The sequence below is a fragment of the Poecilia reticulata genome, linkage group LG12 (assembly GCF_000633615.1).
Source record: "Poecilia reticulata strain Guanapo linkage group LG12, Guppy_female_1.0+MT, whole genome shotgun sequence".
In the NCBI taxonomy this organism is placed as follows: Eukaryota; Metazoa; Chordata; class Actinopteri; order Cyprinodontiformes; family Poeciliidae; genus Poecilia; species Poecilia reticulata.
In genome coordinates, this window is record NC_024342.1 from 15,582,051 (window position 1) to 15,607,915 (window position 25,865).

Here is a 25,865-nt window from a genome sequence, read left to right on the forward strand (position 1 = left end):
CCCGCGACCCGACCCCGGATAAGCAGCAGAAAATGGATGGATGGATGGATAATAATGCCGTAATTAAACCCTTATGGCAAATGAAATAATTGAACTTATAACACGACACAAAAGCATGTTGAGATGGTGAATGTTTTTGAATCAAATTGACTTAAGATCAGCTGAACGACCGAATGAAAATGTTATTGCAACACTAGAAAACAAAATTTTTGCTCCTTTGTCTGGTAGATTTCTGATGACAGCCATTGCAATAAGAAACCTGGCGGTGGGTCTCCCTCCTCTGGAGCAGCTGAGAAGCGAAGTAGCCTTTGCCAACATGAAGGAACCTGAAGCAGAAGCCGAGCCGGACGAGACGCTCAAACGTGAAGTTGGTCACGCAGAACTTTAAAACTTATCAAAACAAAAAGTATGATGAGGATGAACTCCTGGTACTGAATCACGCGTTCCTGTAAAATCTGTTACTGCTGGACTGTTACCGGGTTGGGTCCTCTCTGCCCAGGCAATGAAAGTGCTCTCAAGAAATTAGCATTGCAGGTTATTTCCAAATGTAATACTTTGTTCTTAAATTTCAGCTCCCTACAGAGAACACGTTGCAGCAAAACCAATATTCTGTATGTTTGTGTTTGTGATGTCACTGCCACAAAGCCATTATTATTTCATCTGCTGGAAGATTAACTCATAAACATGCCAGACTATGAATGGGAAAGCATGAGACTGAATGAGTATTATGTCTTTATGTTTCATCAGCTTTAACTTTTTTTTAAGAGTTTTTACCAAAATGTGAGGGGAAAAAAAAAACTTGATGATAAATGTAAAAATAATTGTAAGGCATCATTTTAAAAAAACTGTATTGATAAATGTGTTTATTTAATAAAATCAGGTCTGACAAAACTTTGTAAATCATAATTTTATTAGTGTTTGTATTTTACAAAGCTTTCATTAGTGTAGATTCAGCATTTACTGACATTATGGCACAGATACGACATTTACACTCAGTTACACAATAAATACATAAAAATATTCACCATGAATCTTTAGTGGATGATTTTACTTAACTTCCTTTTACTAATTAAAAGAGATCTTTGCTTCAATGTTAAGAAATAAAGATCCAGCCAAGAAAAAAAAAAAAACTGATTATTGACGACTGTCCAAACAAAGTCACAGATTTAATCTACATCTACAAAACGGTGAGTAGTTGTCTGGTCTTATATTGCACATGTTAAAACAAAGCACCCTTTATGTCCACTTCATTAATACCTTCACAACTGGCCTGTTAATGATATATTCCCATTTTTAATGTAACATGGAAGGAGTTAGTGTTAGATGCTGGTTTTCAGGAATAAAAAAAAGAAAATGATTCAGGTTTTTGTAGAAACAAGAACCTCTTTGTGGAAATCGTACTTTAACCAGGACAGCGTTTTTACAGAAGCAGCTTCACAGCAACGGCTCAAAACTAGTTTTTCAGCTGAAATAGTTTTGCATAGATCACTTACAAAAAAAACAAAAAACTAATTATTCAAATGATTATCTCTATAGGCTGTGTATTGTTTTCCTTTCACAATAAATAAGTCTTATTATTGTTCATGTAAAAAATTTTAACGGAAAATAAGGTAATTGCACCACAAACACATGATTCTTTAGTTTAATTTTATGGATCTGATTAAAAAGTGGAAACTTGGTGAGTAATTGAAATTGATGCCACGTAGGTTTGGTACCATCAAGGTTCAATAAATCCTGTATGCAAACAGCAGAGGCTAAAAAAACATTAAAGAGTTATACACCTGGGAAACGTAAGGATCGTTTTTAAAAATATACTCATGTTAGTAAAGATAATGTAATTGAAGCATTCTTTATTAACGTTTTTTTAAGTTAATCAGAGTCTGGAGGAAATTTTAAAAGGTAATTATTTCAAAGGAGGATGCCGTTTAGATAAGGCAAATGTGTGTTTGATACAGTAACATAGGTTTTCAACTAAACTCAACATTTCTAAAGTCGGAGGAAAAGCTAAAGGGTTTATAAAACTGGAGTGAATAGTAGCACGCCAGGATTAACAACTCCCCACAAAAACTATTTAATTTAAGGCTTTTTACGCATATTTTACCAGGAGCGTCGATATTTAATAAGGGATTTTTATGTAACAGGCTCTGTGTGACGTAATGAGTCATAAACCATTAATTTCACACTGCTGGTATAATGGTCATTTCTAATTAAAGGCAAGTTTTAATTTACTCAGACTACGTCACACAGTGAAAGCTTTTGCAGTTTTGGTTTCAAACTGCGTGCTTCTTTAAAGATCCCAAGCTCACGACTGCTTGGAACGGAGCAGATCATTCGGCATCTGAGAAAACATTTAACAAAAAAACTACAAATAAGGATACACATCACTTCAGAATCTGTTTAAATGCGTCAGTGTGACCAGAATGAAGCCACAGCCACGTTATTGCTGCTGCTCGCCCTCGACCGGCTCCTTTGCGACCAAAAAGAAATGCATCAAAGGTTTTGTTCAAACCCTCAAACGTCGTTATCTTCAAGATACGACACGTTCACTAACATTTCCAGCCTATTTTTATTATCATTCCAATATCTAACTCTAAAACTACCGAGAATGTTCACCTTTTTCCAAAGCTATTTAAATGTACCCGTCAGACTAATTCTCGTATAATTTACATTTTAAAATTGAGATTTAAAGTGAAAATCAGATGAAATATGGAGGAAAACATAAGTTAGTGCTAATGCATAAAATGTAGTGAGTTATCCAGAGACCAGCAATTCATTTTAGTAAAAAAAAAAAAAAAGTAGAAGACTTGTGAGTTTTTGATGTATGTTTGTGCAAAAAAAAAAAAAAAAGAGGTTCAAATTATGTTCTTAAACGTTCTTCCTGGTGCACAACGAAGCTGGTGAGACGCATCGCGTCATTTTCCTCCTGGCGGCTCTACCTCGGCTGAAAATCGGGGTAGAAAACGCCGTCCACCACGCCTTCAATCACAACGTTGGAAAAGGTATCTGATAAGGGAAAAAATTGCAAGGTGAGCCAAAAAAAATGCACATATCATTTCACAGCTTTTGTCTATTAATTGAATGCCTTTTTATTCTGGAGAAAGTGTTTACGACCTTACAATTTTGCTTTTTTGTTACACGTTTCAGATATATGCAGTTCTGAAAAAAAATTAAGAGCCAAATATTGATTTCTGAACTCTTCATGAGTTAAAACATTCGTTTTGTTGTTTCTAAACGAATATAAACTTGTTTTCTTTGCATTACTGGAAGCTTTTTCATTATTTTGACCATTTGTTATTTTCTGCAAATAAATACTACATTTTTGTTTGGAATTTCGGAGACATGTTGGCAGAAGTTCATAGAATAAAAGAACAATGTTCATTTGACTCAAACATAGAGCTATAAAGAGTAAAATCAGAGAAACTCATAATTTTAAGTGATCTCTCAATTCGATTACGTTGAACACCATGTTCGATTTTCAGTTTGATGCTCTTTTTCTGAAATAATGCTGTATAAAATGAGACGGACACGCCTAAAATATTCCCGTTTTGCCTCTAAAATCCGTAGCGCATTTACTCAAAGATCATCAAGATGGCTGTTGGTGTACGTGAGACAAAACGTCTCATTGTTTTCTGTCAGCAGTGGGGGGGTTTCCTTGGTAACTCCCTCATAGGAGCCATTTTTGCCCTCCGTCTTTCTTTTTTCATGAATCGTAAACACCGACTTTAACTGAGGCCTATAATTCTATAAATGTTGTTTTTAACCATCTGGTTGATGTGATTTTTAGACTAATTTTAGAGAACATTGTCCCTTTCATGAATCAAATAGTTATTTATTTTTTTATGATTTGAAACATTTCCTTACACATTTCACTGTGTAAGGAAAAATACTTTTCTCAACACTGTGAGTAAATGTGGGTCATTGTGTCATCTGAGCGTACCGTGTGCAGAAGGAAGCAGGTATGGATCTCTGAGATAAACCACCACTGGCTGATGGGACAGTTTACTGAAAAAGAGCAAAAAGAAAAAAAAAGAGAAGTGAGCGGGGTAAAGTCCAACACGCTGAACTGAGGCACGATCTGGGTGAAAAGCAACACGAGCACATGACCTGCTGATTTATGCGAAAGGAGGAAACTCTAAATGACTCACCTTGATTCCATTGATTCTGTGTCAAAGGAGCTGAAAAGCATGAAAGAAAGAAGTCAGACCACATAGTCGTTCAAGAGTCTGGGAACAAAACTGTCCCACAAACACAAACTGCCACAAATTGCTCTATTTTTCTATACTGAAGCCAACCTGCAGTTCCAACTCACCCACAGCTTTCTGTTTTTGGCACTGACGGAAAATGGCGGACGTTGAGGAAATCCAGGAATATCTTTGGGAGGACCTCATTTTCCATAATTACAGTCTGACAAAACAAAAAAACAAAAAAAAAAAAACAAAAGGACATTTTTGTGAGCGCACCACGCCAAGATGCAGAAACAAAGTTGCTCAATGAGTTAGGACAGCAGACAGAAAAAGCAAACAGTCTACCTGCAGGTAGAGCTCCAGGCCGTGCCTCCTCTGCTCCAGAACTTTAGGGACCCAGTTTCTGACATGCTTCGAAGGGATTTCAGGAGGTTTTATGCTTTTTTTCAGCTGAAAGGATTCAAATTGTTAAAGTAACACCATTTTCTTTTTTGCATTCTATAGTTGTAATAATCTTAGAATTGTGCTAGATTTTTTGAATGAAGCTTTAAATCTTCTATCTAGGTCGTGCTTTGTTACTTAAAGAAAATCTCTGTCACACCTTAGCTGTGTTAAAATGACTGTTTATCAATGTGTTACATACAAAAAGTTAAATAAAATGTAACATTCAAGGAGAGAGTGGACCGTATGTCTCGATCGGGAGTCAAGGCGACTTCTGGGTTGTTTGGAGCTTCAAAAGCATAAAACATATTTTTAAAAAGAGTTTATTGAGTTTAAAGTTCTTGGATGTCAGGGCAGACAAGTTTAACAATGTGTGCTCCACTATTTTCCTTCAGAAAACTTGAAAATATTCAAGTAACAAAGACCATTTCTGTCACTACAGCTGGCCTGCTGCCGCGGTTTCTCTCCTTTTCAGTGTTTTTGTTTTTATATACGTACACAAAACACATCCTTCTGTTAATTTGTTTGATTTTATTGCCCAGAACAGTTGATTGACTCCCATCCACTTTCCCCCACAAAAGAGGCCGGAAAATGTGCAGAAGACGGTGACGTGGCATTGAGTCGTGCGGCGAACAGGGAAACAGGTCAACAGTTTCCACTCAGCATTTAAATGCAGCAAAGGAACATTTCTAAATACAAAGCAGGTTACCTTTAGAACCAGACTCAATTATTTATTTAGACTCAGTGAATTGGTGCCTTTGATGAGGCTTGCTTGCCTTTAAAAACAAAAACAAAAAAATAAAACCTTCAAGTATAAAGCATAATTTTCATTAACCTCACATTTCTGCCAATTGTTTTGTATTGCTTTGATGTTGCATTCTAGTCTTAAATGTTGCGTTTTAGCTGCAAGTGGAAAATTACTGTAATTAAATAAAAAAATAAAAAAAACTGTTGTGTGCAGTGAATTCATCTAACATGTTTCACTTAGTAAACCACAAAATGTTCATTAATATTCTAATTTCTCAAGATCCTTCTGCACGTCATCAGGTTCTGCAAATTCATTCTTTCACTCAAATCAGTGGAGTTGCACTCTCAAGAATGACGACCGATAAATAAATAGAACAGTACAGAGGAAGGGGTGAGAGCTTAGACTGCATTGTGAAGCCGTTTGTTACAGACTGTTGCAAAAGAAATTGGACATTACCAGCATTTCATGCTGCGCAAGGTGCTTTTAAACTAAAATGCAACTAAAAGAAATAAAATGCATGATAATGATACAGTAAAAAATATAAAAGAAGATAATAGACTATTTAATAAGACAACTAAGTCAGCTAAAACAACAATGAGGCTGTTAAAACGAGCAATAGCTTAAAGGTCAGGCAATAAAAATGTGCACATCTAATGGAGACAGACTGTCATACTGCCAAGAAGAAGGTTTGAGGTTTCATTTTAGCTGTTGAAATGGACAGCATCACCTTTGGATGTGGAAGCATATTTATGCATACATATATTTTTTCTGATATTATGGTTACTTATCTGAGCACAAAAACCTCACCACAAAATAAAAAACGCACACAGTCATGAAGAGAAACCCGGATCTCACCATTTTGTGCAAAGCGTGGAATTCACTGTAGCGTTTCTCAACACTGTGCAGTCTGCCTTTCACCAGCACGTCAATTTTGAAGACCTGACGGAAAGACAAAAAGAAGTGATTTCCTCTTGCGGAGGGTACTTTTGATTTGGTCAGCAGTTAGCAGCTAACAGAAAGGAAACATCTGTCTCCATTTCTGAGGGGTTGATCTGTCAAAGTGACTGTTAGCATCTCTGAGCAAACACGTCGTCTACTTCCCTCACTCTGCTTGATTGTTCCCTAAAAGACTCGACGCAGACGTCACTGTTTCTACCACAATGAGTGGAGTGACAGTGGAGCTGGTGATAAAACTCTGGACAGAATCTTAAATATAAAAAGCTCATAGTTTGAAACTATAAAGAATTAAACTGCTTTTAAAAGCTTTGTACCATTGGTGTCCTTCTCCTGCATGTATTCAATGCAGGTATTGAATAAAAAATATGCTGCTAGTACTGCTGAAATAATCTTTTCTTTTTGCTTTCCAATTACGTTTTTCATCTTGAAACACGTAATTGGTTTTATAAGAGCCTTCCAGTCACAGGTTTCACATCCCTGGTTTGGATCAATGTATTTTTATGTATCAGAATGGCCTAGTCAAAGTGCAGACCAGAGTTTTAAATGCCTAGTATCTTCTATGAGTATTAATAAGAGTATACATTGCATGGATATGTAAAGAGACAAATTGCATTATAATTGTTATATGATGTAAAGAATCATTTTTATTTAAAGGGAACTATATAAAAATATGTATTAAAAGCAAAATATATTTTACAGAGGTTCCTATTATTTACTTAATTACCTATTTACACATCCATCAAAGTCTTGGTCCACTCTATATTACAACAGCACAATTAAACTCCAGATCGTCAAAGTCCCAAAATCAGACCACCTGTTTGAAATAATTAATTTCTCTGAGTTATTTTTGAATTGTGGTGATGATTTCAGGTGAAATGGTTTAAACTTGCCCACAAGAAATAAACAAAGAAAGAAAAATCTTAGATATCGCCAGGCTGTCTAAAAGTGCAGTGGCTCTTTAATTTAAACGCTGCCAAAAGTCAGCATGTTAAATGGAGAAAACTGACATGTTTACAGAGAGAAAACCTGATGAAATCACATCTGAGGAGGCGATTTTCTGCTAAAAAGACTAATTAAAACAATCGCGTGTGAGCACTGATGCAGTCTACGAAGCAGCTCGGTCAGGTTTAAAGGTGATTTTTAGATGGAGACACCAACGCAGGTTTTCGCTGATCTTACCGTGAATCCTTTCTCCGCCGAGCTGTTCTCCGAACGGAACGACGGGATCGACAGTCGGATCGGGTGCATTTTTCCGCCGGACCGAACGGTTCTGTTTGGGTTCTATGCGATCTTCTAGCGCGCAAACACAAAAGCATTTAACCCAAACACTGACTGCTGGTGGTTTACTGCAGTTAGTGATAAAAATCACTGAATTCAAATAAACTCAGGCATGTCTCAGTGCTGCCCCCTTATGGACTGGATGACATGGATTGTAGGCTTGATGGTGAAAATACTACTAGAAATTTTATTTTTATTAAATTGTTTTTAATATAGTGAAATTATTAAATTACTTACAGCAATATTTTTTTTTTTTAGCAATTTTACGTTTCTAAAGCTTTCTTTCTTTTATTTTTTAAAGATAACATAAACAACATAAACAAACAAATCCTTTACTTATTTTACTAATAGGAACCTCAGTAAAATGTTTTTTGTTTGTAATAGTTCCCTTTAAACCTAAGCGATTCTTTACATCTTAAAATAAAACACTAAAGTAGTAAAATGTATTACAACAACTAAAAATAATTGTAACAATAGTAATATAAAAATGTCCTTTAGTGATAAAATGTTTAACAAATAGTAAAAATTGTAAAAATAATAAAAACATTAATAATGTTTATGTAGATAAACTGATTAGCAAAAACCTATTGCTTCACTTTCAGTAATCGTTGGCTGTTATTGCACTCAGCAGTCACAGGACGTTTGCCAACTCATGAAGAAGTTAATCTGTTTTTTTCTTCTTTTTGATTGCATGCAGTTTATTAAAACAGAACAAAAACGGTTAAAGAACCACATAAAGAACCAAAACATTCAAGACAATATCTGCCAAATTTATTTAAGAAAGCTCCATCAGAAGCTTTAGAATAAAGAACATTTCTGCTGCATATAAATATAATAAATGCATTTTTCTTTTAGATAGCCACTTTACTTTTTGATACATTGAATAAGGGACTAAATGAACGCAGATTCAATGTGGCAACCCTTGAAGAGAAAAGCCCAAAAAGAAGAAGATACAATGACTAAGCACTGAAGGGTATTGTGTTGTTAAGCTCTTAAATATAGCAGATTTATTTAAGTGTCTTACAATAAAGGCATACGAGATACGAGAGAGGGAGAAAAAGCATAAGAGAGTTTTTTTCCCTCATAAAGCAAGGAGGATTCAATGTAATCTTGTGCCATAATATCTGATGGTTACGTTTATTTTTTTTCTAAATTTTTTATTCTAAAATAATGTATGTCACATATTATCATCTTTTACACATCCCCTGTTGATCTTCGTCCTCTTCAAAGTCATTCACAGAGGAAACTTGCTGAATATCAGTGGATCATCACTGCTGTAACTTAATATCTGAAAAATACAGAAACAAAAGGAGCATGTGAATTAATAGAGAACACAATCTTAAAAAAAAAAAACAACAAAAAAACAAAAAAAGAAAGTCACTTCATCCATGATACTTACGGCGACATGTGGCACCCGGACACGTAGGCGTAGTTGCCGGTGTAACGTACGTCACACCGCACAATGTTGTTGGAGTAGTCCGACTCTTCAACTTGATAGGAAGGATTTACACTGATCTGTGCACAACAAACAGTACGAAACAAAGACGTATCAGCAACGTCATTAACTGGAGATTCTAGACAGAACTGTGCCTGTCTGGCACAAACCTTGAGGGTATATTGTCCAGGCTGCACATCTGTGATGTCGATCCATTGACAGTCGATGTCTGCGTTGTAGGTGTCATAGCATCCTGGGCTCAGACCCTGCACGTCGAACAGTATCCACATTCAACAATAATATGATAAATAATGTGCAGATCTTTCACATAATTAATGCTAAAGGTAATTTCTAGCTATTCTAAAGTGAGTTACTGCTTTATTGTACTTAAAAGACTCAGATAAGTTACATAAAATAAAAGTGTATTGTAAATTAAAGGTTGTCACTTCATCAACATCAAGATCTGACAGAACAGAAAGGCTTCTAGTGAAATGGCATTTCACTTAGAGACAAAGGTGACAGGACAAACTTGTTATTTTAGCATATTTAACCCCCTAAAATTGAGGTGTAGACTTTTAAATGAGCGTAGTATGGATTCTGGAAACACTCATAAGTGTCACAGTTTTGTTTTATGTCTAAATGTGCATTCATTAAAAAAAAACTGGAGCTTATTTTGAGACCTGTGTGTGTGACGTGCAGGCGTATCTCCGGTAGTATCCGTAGTCACAGGAAGTGTCTTCCAAGCAGAAGCTAGCCTTGTGGCCCTCTGCTACCGACCGCTGAGTAGAGGAGTCCAGGAGCTCATAGTGGCTGAACTCGTCCATGCTGTGGTAGTGCCTGTCAATCATCAGCAAAACACACAGGTCAGAGAATAAACTCTTTCTGCAACCACTCTGCAACCAGGTATAAATTCCCCAACGTCACAGGTGATAATTCAATTTTCAATATACACAGTTATGTGATCTTTTGCAGAACGACATCTGGTTTAACTCTGCTGTCTCTTAAGAAAACAGTCTGGCCTCTAACTGCACTTGACTTTCAAAACACAGACAAAAAATCTATACAGACCACATCAACAGTTTGCTGGATCGTGGCCAGAAGGGCTCCATATCTGGAAGCAGCCCAGTCGACCTCTCGCTTCACAGCATAACTATGGAGTGAGGTAGTTTCAGGAGAAACTGAAGTAGGACTTTTACAGTAATCCCAGTGAAAGATCTGAAAGATCAGCAGGATCCCCTTTGGAAGCCTTAAACTCTACATCTTATTTTATTTATCCACATAAATATTTTCTGTTGATAATGAATCAAACACTGTGGTTCTGTTTAAATTTATTAACCTCATCTCGTAAAGAAATAAGGAGAGCTAGATTATCTTTCTGTCAAAACAAAGCAAAGAATTCTACTTTAGTAGCTTAGTTTGTTAATAACTAATACATTAGTGACCAGGGCTGTTCACACTGCCAAATAAATGCGACCTGTATGTGTTCTGCAGTGTGAACAGGCAAACGACCTGAAAATATCCCGCATGCGCAGTAGAGGGCGCAGTAGCGTCAGCGTTCTCAGTGTTCTGCCAACCGCCATAAAAAGAAGAAGTGCTCAGTGTTTGCGGAAGTAAACATGGAGGCTAACGGTGGAGCTTAGCTTATATATTTGAAGTTGTTGTCCGGCCGGAGCAGCATATTACAAACTTAATCCTCATATAGTCCGGTAATGGTTGTTGTTTTTCTTTCCGCTTGCGCGTATCCGGACACAGAATAGTGACATTTGTCACTATTCGGATGAATGAACGTCAGTCATCTGAACAGACGTTCAGTTCGGATGAATGCAACCTAGACGTTAGATCTCATTTGAATCGGATATGGGTCCATTCCAAAAGAATCCGACATGTGCTGTTCGGACTGCCATGAAAAGATCGGATACAGGTCGCATTATGTAAAAAAAATCTGAATTGGGTCACTTCAGGCTGCAGTGTGAACGCAGCCAAAAAATGTCAACGTTGCTGTGGTTTACCATAATAACAAAAAGAAAATGTAGTCGTCAGTATATACTGTGAAAGCATTCTTTCTGTATTTCAATAACCTCTGATATACTTTTGTCATAAAATTGAATCAAACTACCATGCAGTCAACATGGTGTATTCATTCCATCAATTCCTACTGATGCACATTTAACACAAATAAGAATCATGATGGTTCTTTGCAGCATTCTAGTGTTTAGAGTTATGGCCAATAAACCCCAGTTTAGCATTGCATAATGTATTATGAACATTATGCAATGTTACCAATATTTATTTAACTTAGACTCACTTTGATAGCAGAATGTAAATAATTTGTTTTCATGTGATTGCAAGTGAATTCAGGCTCCACTGGGTTAAAACAGTAAAGGAAGAACAGTCAGAATTTTTAAAAATAATTCTGATTAAGAAGATTTGTGACTCACTGTGAAGAGTAGTCATAGTTTGATTCACCCTCTGCAACATGATGATTTTATTATCTATATATCAATGTGTTTGTGTTCTGATAAGTGATTTTGAGTCATGGTGTAAAGGCGCTTTCATTGGCCATCATGTGTAAGAAATGCTGTATAAAATGAAAACATCTAAGGAATGTTTAAAAAAAACTGTTTAGTATTTAATACATAACAGGATTGTGTTTGTTTGACCACATTGAATTTTTAATGACCTTCACAAACTTTTTAAAGTTCTGTCAGTTTTCCACTTGGTTAAAATAAGCAGATTTATGAAGTGAGAGAGCACAATAGGGGGTGGGAACAGTTTACAGGCTGACTCACAAAGGCAGAAAAAAAAGCAGCAAAACCAAAATCCACCCAAACTGGAGGAGAAATTAAAAAAATAAAAAGATTATGAAATGTTTGTGTGATGATGAGGTGGACAGCGTGGACGTAAACTTTCTACTCACTGGTGGCAGCTGTGCCACTCCCAGGAGTAGCGTGGCCTGCTGGGGAGGAAGTCAGCTGTGCCTTGGTTCTTGACTTTCTGAGGAAACCTCAGCAGCACTCTGGTGTCGTAGTCTCTCGCTCGATAGGCTGAGCTGCAGGCACAGAGCAAAGAAAACAGATGTGATTGAAGGGACAGAAAATACCTTCTTATGTAGACGCTGACATCACCACTGATGTTTTCCCTGCTTCATCTCTTCCTCAGAGTGGAGCAGACTCTCAGGGTCCAAACTGAAACCAAGTCTGCCAAGGTGTGTGTGAATGCGTGGGTGTGTGTGTGCGTGTAAATGCAGGGTGGAAAAAAATCCTTCAGAGGCTCTCGGTTGTTTGGGTTAGTCCTCGATAATGTGTTTACCATTCAGGCTTTCTCTCCGAGGGCAGGCTATGATTAAACTTTTACAGAAATCCACCAACTCCACCCCCTTTCTCCACCATCAGCTGCAGGAATCACTTAATTTTAACTCATCTCATTGCTTCAGCTGAGCAGTCCTTCCTTACAAACACTTAGGTGGTTGTTATGGCTCAGAGCTCCCTGATTCACACTCAGACAAGGCTGCAACTCCCACTCTTACTTTTTTTTTCTCTCCTCATACACGAGTCTCAATACCTTGACAAACAGTTTTCCTCAGCTGCACATCTCAGATTGTACATTGGTGCTCTTTGGACATAAGCAGAGGCTTGAATGTAGTATGGATCTGGCACAAGATCAGGAAGACCTACAACACAATATGAAAATAGATTGAAATTATTGATCAATAACATAGATCCAGTTGATGGTGGGTTAATGCCAGCTTGAAAAATGAAAAAAGAAAATTGAGGGTGCTACACTTTTGCCATTAATATTTCTTACTTTTTAAATGAGCATCTTAATGTACCTGCTATCAAAATGAAATAAATCTTAACAATATATTGGTAACAAATGCTATCTAGACATTTAGATTATAGTGACAGTGAAACTTTTGGTTCAGTCATTCGAAATATGATTAAATTGGCTGTATTATGAATAATTATATTTAACCTTAGTGACAGCTAAGAATTAGCATAAAATTTGTGGTTGAAAACGTTTCTTTGTTGTAACTAGCTTAGCGACAACGCTAAAGTCAAACTTGTAAGATGAACTTCTAAACTTTGAGCCACTTTCTTACTTCCGTTTTCTAGGAGATTTTTAATAAGCCACTTAAGTTTTCATCCAGCTTTAACTTGATATGCTTTAGCTTGAAATAAAGATATTATTAGCAAGCTTCACTATTAGCAAGTGAAGCTTGCTAATACCTTGGAACAACACATCTTAGCTGTAGTTGTCTGTTAAAAAAATATTTACATTTCATATGATCAATTTTTAAAATTTACACAAAGTTTTCAAGTAATTTAGTGACAGTGCCAGCTTTAAAGTCAGACCTTAGCTGAGCTTTTCAACCCTGCAGCTGTTGTTGCCAATGAATGCCACAACTTAACTGTGGTTGACATGGGGGAAAAATTACCTTCCACCTTCTTGTATGAACAGATTTAAAAAGTTTCTACCCCGCCTGTTTTGGTTATAGTTTTAATGCTAAAGCCAAACTCTATAGCAAGCTGAGTTTCATTACCCCAAAGTAGCATTTACCAACGAACTGTCTACGTTTATATAAATGCCATTTTGTTAGAATATAGCTAAAGTCATTACCAATGAACACCACATATTAGCTCTGGTGGAAAAAAGGTTTCTACCGACCATGTTAGATTTTTTTTTCCCACAAACGTTTATGTCCAGATCGAAAATAGTTTTTGGGATTTTTTTTCTTTGTTTGATGTGAAGACAAAGCAGATACGTTTATTAGCCATTACTTGTAAATTATTGAGAGGGAAAACTTAATGGAATTGGCTGCATTTTACCTGTTAATTAGTACATAGTTTATACATGAACAAATCTACTAAAAATAAATTCAATTACTGGACTCATATCATTGGTCAAATTGTTTGTTTTTTTCTTTCAGTGAATAAAGGTGGAGACACTTGATGAACAGATGCTGCGCTGACGGTCATTACAAACACCCCTCTCTGCCAAGCATCGACACATTTATTCATGCGTGAAGATCGCCTTCTTCATTCTTACCATACTGATGATACCTTGTACCATATCCGGGTCTTGACCTCGGTCTTGGTCTCTCGTAAACATCATAATGATTGTAATATGGATTGTCAAAATCGATGGACTTGTAAGGATCATACGGATCATCACCGACCATCATGTCACTGGCTCTGGGTAGAGGCGGGCTGACATTGACATCCCGGGTGTCGTTGACAGTGCGGTTCCCCTGCGCCCCGGTGCTCTCCGCGGGTCGTTCCCGGTGAAGATGCTCCCGATGTTCTTGCCCTCTCACAAGCGTAAGGAGGCTGCGGGGCGGCTGCTGCTGCTGCGGCTGACTCCGGGCTTCCTGATGTCTCACGTCCGCATCCCGGATGATGGTGACAGGTCGCGCCTGCTCTTGTTCCTGCGCTGCGCCCCTGCGCTTCGGCGGCACGTACTCCGAGCCTTGGCTTAAAAGGCTGAAAACCTTCCCGTTGTGAGACCACTGCAGCGTCTGCCGAAAAGCACCTCTTTGGTCATTTCTTGGTTGCGCTCCCGGGTTTCTCTGGGAGCTAGCAATTTGCAGGAGCACAACAAATAAACAGAAGCATGCGTAAAAAGTGCCAAATGCGCCAAACACGCGCCTTCCCATTATAAATTTAATGAAGTCTGTCAAATATGGAAAGAACGCTAATATCAGGAAAAATATCCTAAATTTGAGCAGCAGTCTTCATGTCTCAGTCTAAAGGACGTTCAAAGAGCAGAGAAAGTGAAAAGCTAAATTTTAGTGTTTCCTTGTGATCTCCTATCGCTTTTCTGCAGCCTGGAGATGCATAAGATGATGATGATTATGAGGAGGAGGAGTTCAGCATTTGGAGGAGTTTAGGATCTTGTTATACAAGTCTGCTGCTGCTCGTGTAACGGCAGTGACGTGTGATCATCACCAACCAAAATTGCACAATCTGATTTTTTATAGGATGCCAAATGAGCGTTGGTAACAAGCAGTGAAACAGAAAAGAGTGGGATCGAGTCTAATATTACTGCGCCCTGCGAACTCTCCCCCCCCCTCCATTTTGTTATCTTACAACTAGACTCGTAGTATATTGAAATTGTCTGCCACAGAGCAACATAAAATAGTGCATGGCTGCGTGGAAGGGAAAGGCTGCATGGCTTTAATTTTCTTACAAATAAACAGAGCTCTCACTATGGGTAGCTGCAAAAAGGCAATTTCTTAGGGCCCCGAGCAAAAGGGGACCCATGAGGACGGAGGGGTTGATCTCAGTGAAACTAATGAAAACAAACCAGCAGAACACTGGTCACACAGCCTCACAAGTCGATTCCTCTGAAAGAGCCCCTAACAGAGAGGCTCCTTCACGGCATTCCTGAAGTGGCGAAATGCAACGACAATAAGAAACGCTGAGCCGACACAAATGACTGGCGTATTCACTGTACCCCTTTAAGTGAAGGTGGGCCCCGTGACAGCTCATTCGCTGTGAAACAAGTGCCGATAGGCACCAAGTAAATAGCGGGACACCTATAAAAATATGAAACGCACACACGTCTGGATTTTCAAAAAGACTACGGAAAAATAAATAAAACGAAAACGAGACAGTGGAAAGACAGATATACTCTCAAGTAATAACCGACTCAGAATTTAAGATTAGACTGAACTTTAACACCAATATAAACTGCTAATTTTGTGGAAGGTTTAAATATAGCTATGATAAATTCACATCAATCTAAAGGCTATTTTGGAAACATGGAAGAAATCAGAAGTATTATGAAACATAACTTACATATAAAACAATATTAACTTTTCATATAAACAATTCGCAAATTATAGATAATAAAAAGCAGCCTATATTTGCAGCAGTGATGGAGAATGGCTCGCCTCAGTCCGTAAACTGGAGGATGTTCCGCTAATCCCTGCAGCTACGTCTGGGCAATTAGTTTAATTTTCAGTCTCAACGACCGGAGCTTTTCTTTCAGGAACTTTTCAAATCCCTCTGCGGACCTGCAGGAAAAAGCCAGGAATCTCTCCACTGCGGTGCATTCTGTACCTGAGCACATGTGGCACACTGGCTCACACCAGTTGCACCGCAACAAAAGACACATGTCATAGTTTTTTTGTTGATAAACCTCTCAAATGCAGTCAAGCAGCTCTTTTTTCGGTGTGGCCTCTGAGGTCTGTACATTTGACTGGGTGAGCTGACTGGCTAAAAAAAGAAAACTGATTTACCAGAAAAAGAAACACACCCGGGTGTCGCTGAATAGGCCCATTCAACGACGAGGAAGAGTCACACCCGCATAATGGTAAAACAACAACAACAAAAAAACAACCAATTATATATGGAGGGGCGAAAAAATCCCATCTTGCAACAGGAAAGAAACGTGTGTGCCTATTTTCACTTCTGATACAATCGAAAGGAGAATGTAAAAAAATGATTTCGTTTTCTACATCAAAAGGCAACTGAGGATAAAACAGGAAAGGTCACATCGCCTGTAAGGGAGTATTTCAGATATTTAAGACAAAAAAAACCCTCTAATCAATAATTAGCAATATTGACTGACATGAAATGCTTATTCTAAGTTTCTCAGCCCTATGTCCAGACCTATATGCTTTAATTAAATTACAGAATATCACATAACCACTTTACTGGTGACTGTTGTAGTTTCCTTATTAGCAGCACAGTCAGCTTTTGTTTTATTTTCTAATTTTAAAATGTTTTTTGTTATTATAGCCGTTCGATATCATTTTCACAGCACTTTAAATCTTAACAGTTGGGATTTCTTGTATAAACTGTGTCTGATAATGAGTCAGCTGGTCAGAATTGGTAGGAAGGTAGGTGGAGATAAACACAGGGCAATTTCAGACAAAAACCTGCTAGAGGCTGCAAAAATACTAGAAACTCGGGTGAAAGTTTAAATTATTCCCAATTGAGGTTGTAGCAAGGTAAAATCTGAAAAGCTAAGAGAGTTGGAAACTTCTTAGGCGCTGAACGTCATTTATTTTCAAGAATGAGTCTTAATACGTCTGCCTTTCACATGGTGGAGCAACACTCCTGCTCAGAAACATAACCTGAGTTTTCCAATATTTCAAGAAACCCAATTCCCACAAACCCACCCTCCTATAGAGCCTCTTCTTCATCGGTGCTTTCCTGACGACGTGGAATCCACACTCCGCTAACTGGCAATCTTCTACAAGGTCATATAATTAGTCATTTCTCGGTGAAAGGGAAGGGAAAAAGGGGAGTCTGCACGATATCTCAGCCTCTGCTTGACTACTGACCCACATCTCATCCCCTGATGAATTAGACTCATTTGCTGTTGGCAGGTCTAATCCCAGCCTTCCTGGTATAACTCCAGATGTGTAATGCATAGGTTGGGAAACTTCATCCAAGGTTTTCATTTTACTGTGTGCAGGAAACCAGGTTTTTTTTTTTTTTTCTAGCATCTGCAGCGCGGACCACACCATGGTTGCTGCTAAACCACAGCAACTTGTCACGTGGATTTCACAGCTTCTCACAACAAAATGCTACTTTAAGGGGGAAAAAAAACTAAATTATGTTTGTCCAAAATACCACTAGAGGATAAATTTAGTATACTTTACATTTTAAACAAAAGATAGCTTTTAAGAAACATTTGTTATTGGTTTTAAATCACATCTTGATGAGATTTTTTTTTCAGAAGGGAACAGAAAAGGAAACATTTAACCACTAGAGTCTTCACTGTGTGAAAGTTGAGCAGTGAATAATGTACAGATCCTTCTAAAAAAATTAGCATATTGTAATAAAGTTCATTATTTTCCATAATGTAATGATAAAAATTAAACTGTCATATATTTTAGATTCATTGTGCGACAACTGAAATATTTCAGGTCTTTTATTGTTTTAATACTCATGATTTTGGTGTACAGCTCATGAAAACCCAAAATCCCTGTCTCAAACAATTACCATATTTCATCCGACAATAAAAGAAAAGTGTTTTAATACCAAAAAAGTCAACCTTCAAATAATTATGTTCAGTTATGTTTGGCATTTCCTTCTCCCCAGTCTTCCTCCAGACTCTGGCACCTTGATTTCCGAATGACATGCAAAATTTGCTTTCATCCGAAAAAGTTCTTTGGACCACTGAGCAACAGTCCAGTGCTGCTTCTCTGTAGCCCAGGTCAGGCGATTCTGCTGTCGTTTCTGGTTCAAAAGTGGCTTGACCTTTGACCTGGGGAATACGGCACCTGTAGCCCATTTCCTGCACACGCCTGTGCACGGTGGCTCTGGATGTTTCTACTCCAGACTCAGTCCACTGCTTCCGCAGGTCCCCCAAGGCCTTCTCCACAATCTTCCTCAGGGTCCGGTCACCTCTTCTTGCTGTGCAGCGTTTTCTGCCACACTTTTTCCTTCCCACTGAGGTGCCTTGATACAACACTCTGGGAACAGCCTATTCGTTCAGAATGTCTTTCTGTGTCTTACCCTCTTGCTTGAGGGCATCAATGACGGCCTTCTGGACAGCAGTCAGGTCGGCAGTCTGACCCATGATTGTGGTTTTGAGTAATGAACCAGGATGGGAGTTTTTAAAAGCCTCAGGAATCTTTTGCAGGTGTTAAGAGTTACTTTGTTGATTCAGATGATGAGGCTAATAGCTCGTTCAGAGAACCTTTTCATGATATGCTAATTGTTTGAGACGGGGATTTTGGGTTTTCATGAGCTGTATGCCAAAATCATCATTATTAAAACAATAAAAGACTGGAAATATTTCAGTTGGTGTGCAATGAATCTAAAATATATGACAGTTTAATTTTTATCGTTACATTATGGAAAATAATGAACTTTATCACAATATGCAAATTTTTTGAGAAGGACCTGTATATATATATATACAGGTTTGTTAGTTATATATATATATAACCTTTATCACAGCATACTGCACAGATAAAGGACTGTTTTTACTTTCATTCTTAAAAGTTGTCTTGATGAACAGTTCAGGTTTTCTGCAACTCCTTCCTAACTCTTTAAAGTTAGGATCTGAATAATGTGGATGCATATTCAGATCCTAACTTGATGGTTTTCAGAAAGAAAAAAAAAAGTTAAGCATAGAAATTATTCAGGGATAAAAACTTAAGGATTTGTATAAGCAGTGTTTTGCTCTGCCAACTAGTTTTTTTTAATCAATATTCAAAAATTATTGACTTAAAACAAGCTCCTATGTACTGCTGTAAGTTACTTTTAAGTAAATTTTGTCTTATTTAAAGTGTGCTTAGGGTTTTGTACTAGAACCTAGACAAGAATACTTGGTTGTGTTTTTGCAGTGTACAAATACTCCTGTATCCCAGATCGTTTCTGTAAGTGTTACTAAAATTAGGTCAGTTTCAGACATTTGCACAAGCTTTTGCTCAGGACTGCACAAGTTTAATCACTTTTGTCCCCTGTAATTGTATCTATGTGCTGAGAGTAGCTCCTTGATTCTACCATTTAGGCCTTAATGTTCTTCCATTATAGAAATATGATAAAATCATAATAGCAGCAGTTAAGCATTTTTAGTTTATCTCAGACATTCTTTGCAAACTTTTACACCTGGAAGTCACCCAGCAGCAGTTGAATCATTATTAACACTGAGGTAACAGAGGAGCTGCGAGGTGTTAAAGGCTTTGCTCAAGGGCGCCTGACTGAGGGAGGGGCAGTCTCTGCGTTTAGGTTTTCTTTTTTTTTTTTTACTTCAGACTTTCATATCATTCTCCTCTTTTTCTTTAATTTTAGTTTTGCAGAGTATTTTATCTGAACTCCAACATGTTTGACTAGAAGAACTTAGTCCCTATGTGGCAGATGAAAGGCAAAAACTAAGCAAACTAAAACAAACTACCTTGTAATCTGTGCCCTGGACAGATTTTCTGCATGGGACAAGCATTTAAATCATACTGTAAATTACAGTTAAGGCAGTTGTATTGTTCTTGGAGGACACACCGTCCCGCTGTCACATGACGTTCCTTCTCTTGCTTGTGTAAACAATGAGGACAAATCAGAGGCATAGAGCTCCAAGAACAAATCCTCCCTGAATACTGCGGTGAAGATCAGAATGCAAATTCTAGGTGCTGAAAGATAAGGACGAAACCTAATGGTTTAAAGTTTCACACTTATTTAAGGAAAGCAATGACTTTAAGGATCAAGAAAGAAACAAACAAGTAAAGAAGAATTTGTAGCCTCATAAAAAATGATCTTTCCAGTCCCAGAAACCCCACCAGCACAAAAAAAAACATCTGCTCTTTTGCAAATGTTTCCTGTTTTGTCACACAGTTCTTCTGCTCACAGTTTTATATTTTTCCAGCATATAACTCCCCAGGATGCTTCTTTGTTTTGGCTGGCATGCAGTTATACTTCAGCTTTGAGGATGACTGACATAGCTCGACTCTGCATACCAAAAGTTCCTCCAGAGACTGAAAAACATGTGCTTCATGATCAAATCCGTCCTCTTCCCCAAGACTCCAGACGGTCAGAACCAGCTGTTCTGGGTCAATCACTTGTTTTGCCGGTAATTCATTGAACTTTTTCCATGTCAGAGCCCCTTCTTTAACTCTCACTTTATGCCCTTCACTGTTCACTCACAAGATTCAGACACATCTGTAAGGGATTAGCACAGTTCTTCAGACCACGTCGCTGGAATTCATCCCCGTTCCGGACTCTTTGGGCACGGGAACGAGCCTTAAGGAATTTGAATAAATCGGAGATGAAGGAAAAGAAGAAAAAGCTGTGACTGTGCTGAAGACACGTGAGAAAGGAAGAGAAATCTTCACCGTGTAGTTGAGCTGAATTTATTGTAAAACCAAAACGTAAGCTGTTGAACTCATAACTGAGTCAGCATACACCTACGTTACCCTGGAAAACCATTCCTGCTTCTTGAACTTTTTGTTTCACAACTTTTGTAAAACCTTAAGCTTTAGTGTTTGTTATTAGGACTTTATGTGTCGGACTATAACATAGTCTGCGGTGTACATTAGCATTTAGCCCTCTTTAATCTCAGTGTCCTTCAGAATTACTAAATAGCAGTGTATATTGGATTGTCAGGTTTAAAGCTGTTATTTAAAGACTTCAGAGGTTTGTTGGTGATAATTAGTGAACAGCAGCCTGTCGAAGAGCAAGGAGCACAGCAGGCGGGGCGAAGAAAACAGCCAGGAGGCCAATGGGGAGCCACACAGATCCAGAGATCAGGTAAGGAAATCTGCATGGAAACTGTTAATCATGTGCTTCACAAATCTACCCTTAATGGAAGAGTGGCAAGCAAATAGCTATTGCTGAAGGAAAACCATAAACAGACACATCTGCAATTCAAGGAAGTGGTTTCGATCCTGGTCTTCTTTCGTCTCCCTGCTCCAACAGCAGAGTCAAACCAGCGCATTACCTCCTCAGCCATTTGCTGCTGCAGAAGCCCGGTAATTATCCATTTATCTAAGCCAGATGTTAACATCTACTTCACATACACAGTGAACATGTGGAAGAAGATGCTTAGGTTAGTTAATGTGAAACTAGCTCTTTGCAACCTGCATGCAAAGCCAACAAAGCCGTCACCTTGAACACCCCATCTCCACCTAAAACATGGTGGTGGCAGCATCATGCTATGTGGATGGTAGTGGATTGAACTAAATCATGTAAGAAAATCTGTCTGAGGCTTAAACAGACTAGAGAATAGAGGTTCACATTCGCTTTCCAGCAGGATAGAGAATGATCTAAATCTACATTTTATTATGGGTGTCTAACTCCAGTCCTAGAAGGTTGAAGTCCTGCAAGTCTTAAATGTGGCTCTGTTTCTACAACCCTGAACCAAATAATTAGATCAACAGAAGGGGCTCTCTGGAAATTCATTGCACTCTGAAGTGGAAAGTCAGCCGTTTGATTCAGATCCTGTTCACCGTGACCAAAGCCTAGTCAAAGTCCAGAACTGAATCCAATTAAGATTGGAATTGTAAGACAAAAATTAAGGTTTTGCTTCTCGCTTCAGCTGAGCCCAAAAGACCTTGCTCAAACTTCAGTAGCTCTTTGAAAATTTATACCTTCTGCAGTTTATGCCATGTTTGATCAATTTCAGCACATATAGGTTAAGCCCCCTTTGAAGTGAAACAGGACCTCACACAGCCCTGAAACATCCTTGGCCCCTTCGGCTTCCTCTGATCTGCTTTACATGTGTTTCAAGCTTCGCTCTCAACATTCTGCTTCCTCTCTAACTCTGACCAGATTTACACTCCAACATTTCCTCCCAGTAGCTAATTTCTCCTCTCTCCATTCACATAAAGTTCAGCTGGAGCTCTATGACAAAACCAGACAATCTAAATACTTTCTCGTGTGCTATGAATAATAGGTATCCATTACTGCACACAAGCTGGAGGTTGAATAACACATAGACACATACACTGTCTGGTGGACTACGTGGCAAACTGCATGTTTTCTTCAACCAAAAAGCTGTAGGCGGAGCACTTAATCATGACGCAGCCCAGCGAACTTTACATTGTGGGGTTATTCTTCCTCTTGTTGATCCCACATCCACAAAGAAGCAGGCTCAGGGCCCAGTTAATAACACATTCATAACAGTAATAACAGTGAATGACTAGTATAATTAATTCTGCTAAACATAAAAACTCTGAGTCTGTGTTTAAATTCAGATTATTTATAATTAATTGTGGTTGGTATTCTGGACTTATTTGCCTCTTGGACAAAAAAATATATATAATTGGCTTTTGTTCTACATATTAATTAGACACAAATTGACATTGGAGACTATCTGGATAAAATTCAGATTTGTCTTTTTAGGCTTTTAGAATCCAAAAACTCTTTAGGAATCAAATATCTTACAATCCCATCAAAACCTAGATCAGCAACACACCTATCACAATTTTTTTAAAATCAGATTTTCATGTCAAAATCAGATTAACTTCTTGTTCAATAATACCCTTTACTCCCAGTAAGAAAGACTTTGCCTTCACCTCTCTCTTGTGCAACATTTGCATGTTTAAGCCCATGTCCACCTCTGTTTATACTGAACAGTCCAGGCAGTCTGGAAAATTAAGATTCACCCAGCTGCCAAATCTGGATTCTAAAGAAATTAGTCAGCTGAAGACAAAAGAAAGCACCACATTAGTTTTGTTTTTCAGTTATAAACAAAAGTGAGCATTTTCAAGCAATGCAAGGCTATTTTTTCATTTATTAATATTTTCTTTTCTATCATATAATGTAGGTTGAAGGATTCATTGTGTAACTGAAGATTTTGAATATAAGTGAGGAGTTTAGTGATATTTTAAAATGTGGCAGAGGAACATTGGCTCCCTCTGTTGGTCACACTCTGATAACTTGACTCTCTTTTGAAAATAATTTCTTGCTGCAAATTAAAGCACCGGACCAATCAGAACGACTGAAAAAAAGAGAAGATTATCCTATAAATTATATATAAAAAAACATATAAATAAAAAGAGTACTTCTGCTGAAGCATAAAGTAATCACATTCTTTCTTATTTATTTATTTTTTTTTATTTTGGTTCAAATAGTCTCAATTTTAATTTTTATACTTTACCTTGTATTGGTACAAACATATATTTTTTATTTTTCACTTTAACATTTTTTAATAAAATAATTTCACATTGACAGAAGAGCTGTATTTCTGAGGGAGAATGCAATTCAATTTAAGACTACAGAATTGCAGTAAAACAAAAATATTGGCAGACAGAGCATAAAATATAACATTTTCATTTTTAAGCTACCATGATTTGTATAGCATAGCATTAATGTTAGTTAATCCAGTCAAAACTGACTGAGTGCTGATTTTTGTTTTAATGGACTATAAGCTGTAATAGAGTTAAACAGATTAATTCAATAAAAACCCATGTTTATTTAGCTAAAACCATCAAAAGTGTCTTATTATTATAGTAAATGAGGATACAGTTGTATGGTGTGTCTTTAAAAATAAATCATCATTAAAAAACTCATACAAAACAGTGATCGCTCAATTGCTTTATTGAATACAACATTCAACATTCAATGCAAAACAACAAAGTTGCAGTAAAACAAAAATATGATCAGATAAATCATAACACAATATTTGAAGGTAAAGGATTTAATGTAAAACATGTTCATAAATTAATACTGGTTGATCCCATCAAAATTATCCTAATGATTTTGTTTTTTGTAAAATAGACTAAGTTGTAACAGAGTCAAACACATTTGTTCAATTAAAACCCATTGGTATGAAGCTAAAACTAACAAAAATGCCTTATTATTACAGTGGAGAGTAAAATGAGGATGCAGTGGTATGGTGTGTCTTTATCTAGTCATCTGCTGCTGTGAATGACTGACGTAAACAAATTTAAAAGCCCACGAGTCACTGGTGTTTTCTAACGGGAAGTTCATCCAGGAAAGAGAGTGTTTCTGTCCCATAGAGAAGAAAATGTCCTGAGAAGAAGACGTTGACGGCCAGCTTGATAAATTTCATCGTAATCCCAGCTTTCTGCTTCGATGGAAGAAGTGCAGAGTCAATGACTGAGGAATATAAACAGGTGTGTCCTAGTTCTGTGTTGGCTTGTTTTGTTTCTTTATGACGGAAACAAATGAGTCTCTCTGGGTAAAGGCCGTCATCCCAAAACTGATGTTTGAATATCGGTGATCCTAGAGGGCATATGGGGCTGAATGGCCTTACTGGATCTGAGGAGAAATAAATATTTTGTCAAAATGCTGAGAAGATGAAATGAGTAGAGTATTGTTTGCACATAATAATCAAAATTCATAAAACAACCAAATCTGAGTTATGATAAAAAAAATTATACAAATGATCTTTATGAATTTACTACTCAGAATCAACTACCTCATTGGTCTCAAGTTCCAGTGGGTCTTGTGGATCCACAGGGTCCTGGGGGTCCAGAGGATCCTGAAGGTCGAAAGGGTCCACGGGATCTAAGGGATCCTGGAGATCCAGTGGGTCCTGCGGGTCCAGAGTGTTCAGTTCATCTGTCTGGGTTGGGTTCTGTTTATCAACAAGAAATAAACATCACACTAAGTGTTTGGATTTCAAAAGATCACATTATTCCTTTGACAATGTGCGACATTATTTCAGTAATAAAGGTGAGACTGACCTCTCCGTCACTGGACCTCAAACAATCCTCAGGAGATCCTGAATCATCAAACATAATAAGTTTTTATACACATAATTTCCAAAAAGCACATTACATTGTCTAAAACTGTGCTTTGATTGGTCCCTTGTATGAAAAAGTTCTCACCGAAGCCACAGGGTCTTTCCCTCCATGGGAACAGATCCAGACGACGCAGAGCGGAGCACCTCACCAGACGGTTCCTATTTGAGACGACGCTGAAAGCGTCACTGGGCACAGACGTGATGCCGGTGTTGTCACAGATGACTCTGGAGAGTGTAACAGCGAACAGAGCCTGCCTCTGCTGTGGCGTGAAAACACCGGGGTTCTGGAACCACAGCCTGAAAAATTACAGAACTTTGGTAAATTATTCTATTCAAATCTACGATTTGCTTTTGAGAAAAGAAATCAAACAGTCCTACTCTGCTTTACTGACCTGTCACCCTCACGGATTTTCTGGAACTGAGTTGCAATGAGGCAGGCGAACAGAGGACCCACGCGGCCGCCAGGCACAAATGGCTCTGCGACTCCTCCAAGCCACACATCAATGTTGTCGGGGGTCCCGTAGAGCTCCAGCAGCTTCTGAGCCAGCGTGGGATTCCTCATAACTTGAGCCAGCTCTGCCTGGTTACGAGGCTGGGACAGACCACAGAACCTGCGCCAGGCATTGTAGCCTGAAGTGATAGAAATCATGAGGATGAGACA

General features: G+C 37.9%; 4 protein-coding genes across 5 annotated transcripts in view; 1 reads left to right on the top strand and 3 right to left on the bottom strand.

Moving 5' to 3' along the window:
• Nucleotides 1–825, top strand: part of ggcx (gamma-glutamyl carboxylase) — an 8,216-nt gene extending 7,391 nt beyond the window's left edge. The window contains exon 15 of the mRNA XM_008424102.2: nt 229–825. Coding sequence (XP_008422324.1) covers nt 229–388 — 160 coding nt within the window. The 3' untranslated portion in view covers nt 389–825. The remainder of the gene's footprint in view (nt 1–228) is intronic.
• Nucleotides 826–892: 67 nt separating this feature from the next.
• snx24 (sorting nexin 24) lies at nt 893–7,719 on the bottom strand. The gene is made up of 7 exons (XM_008424104.2): nt 7,510–7,719; nt 6,229–6,312; nt 4,530–4,634; nt 4,310–4,404; nt 4,146–4,175; nt 3,938–4,002; nt 893–3,003 (listed from the first exon to the last, which is right to left on the bottom strand). Exons 1-7 carry the CDS (start codon nt 7,576–7,578, stop codon nt 2,933–2,935), a joined length of 519 nt encoding a protein of 172 aa, XP_008422326.1. The 5' UTR covers nt 7,579–7,719; the 3' UTR covers nt 893–2,932.
• Nucleotides 7,720–8,353: 634 nt separating this feature from the next.
• Nucleotides 8,354–14,907, bottom strand: loxa (lysyl oxidase a). Of its 2 annotated transcripts, XM_008424105.1 has the most exons (7): nt 14,090–14,906; nt 12,605–12,713; nt 11,961–12,092; nt 9,724–9,880; nt 9,214–9,309; nt 9,008–9,123; nt 8,354–8,896 (listed from the first exon to the last, which is right to left on the bottom strand). In XM_008424105.1, the coding sequence occupies exons 1-7, from the start codon at nt 14,694–14,696 to the stop codon at nt 8,890–8,892; spliced, it is 1,224 nt and encodes a 407-aa protein (XP_008422327.1). In that variant the 5' UTR covers nt 14,697–14,906; the 3' UTR covers nt 8,354–8,889. The 2 variants fall into 2 exon arrangements, with proteins under 2 accessions (XP_008422327.1, XP_008422328.1); XM_008424106.2 differs by lacking the exon at nt 8,354–8,896 and having other exon boundaries at nt 9,004–9,123; nt 14,090–14,907.
• Nucleotides 14,908–24,015: 9,108 nt separating this feature from the next.
• The window catches only part of mpx (myeloid-specific peroxidase), a 16,006-nt gene continuing 14,156 nt past the window's right edge, over nt 24,016–25,865 (bottom strand). Inside the window, exons 10-14 of the mRNA XM_008424552.1 lie at nt 25,597–25,864; nt 25,290–25,501; nt 25,146–25,183; nt 24,878–25,036; nt 24,016–24,717 (exon numbers count right to left, since the gene is read on the bottom strand). Coding sequence (XP_008422774.1) covers nt 24,709–24,717; nt 24,878–25,036; nt 25,146–25,183; nt 25,290–25,501; nt 25,597–25,864 — 686 coding nt within the window. The 3' untranslated portion in view covers nt 24,016–24,708. The remainder of the gene's footprint in view (nt 24,718–24,877; nt 25,037–25,145; nt 25,184–25,289; nt 25,502–25,596; nt 25,865) is intronic.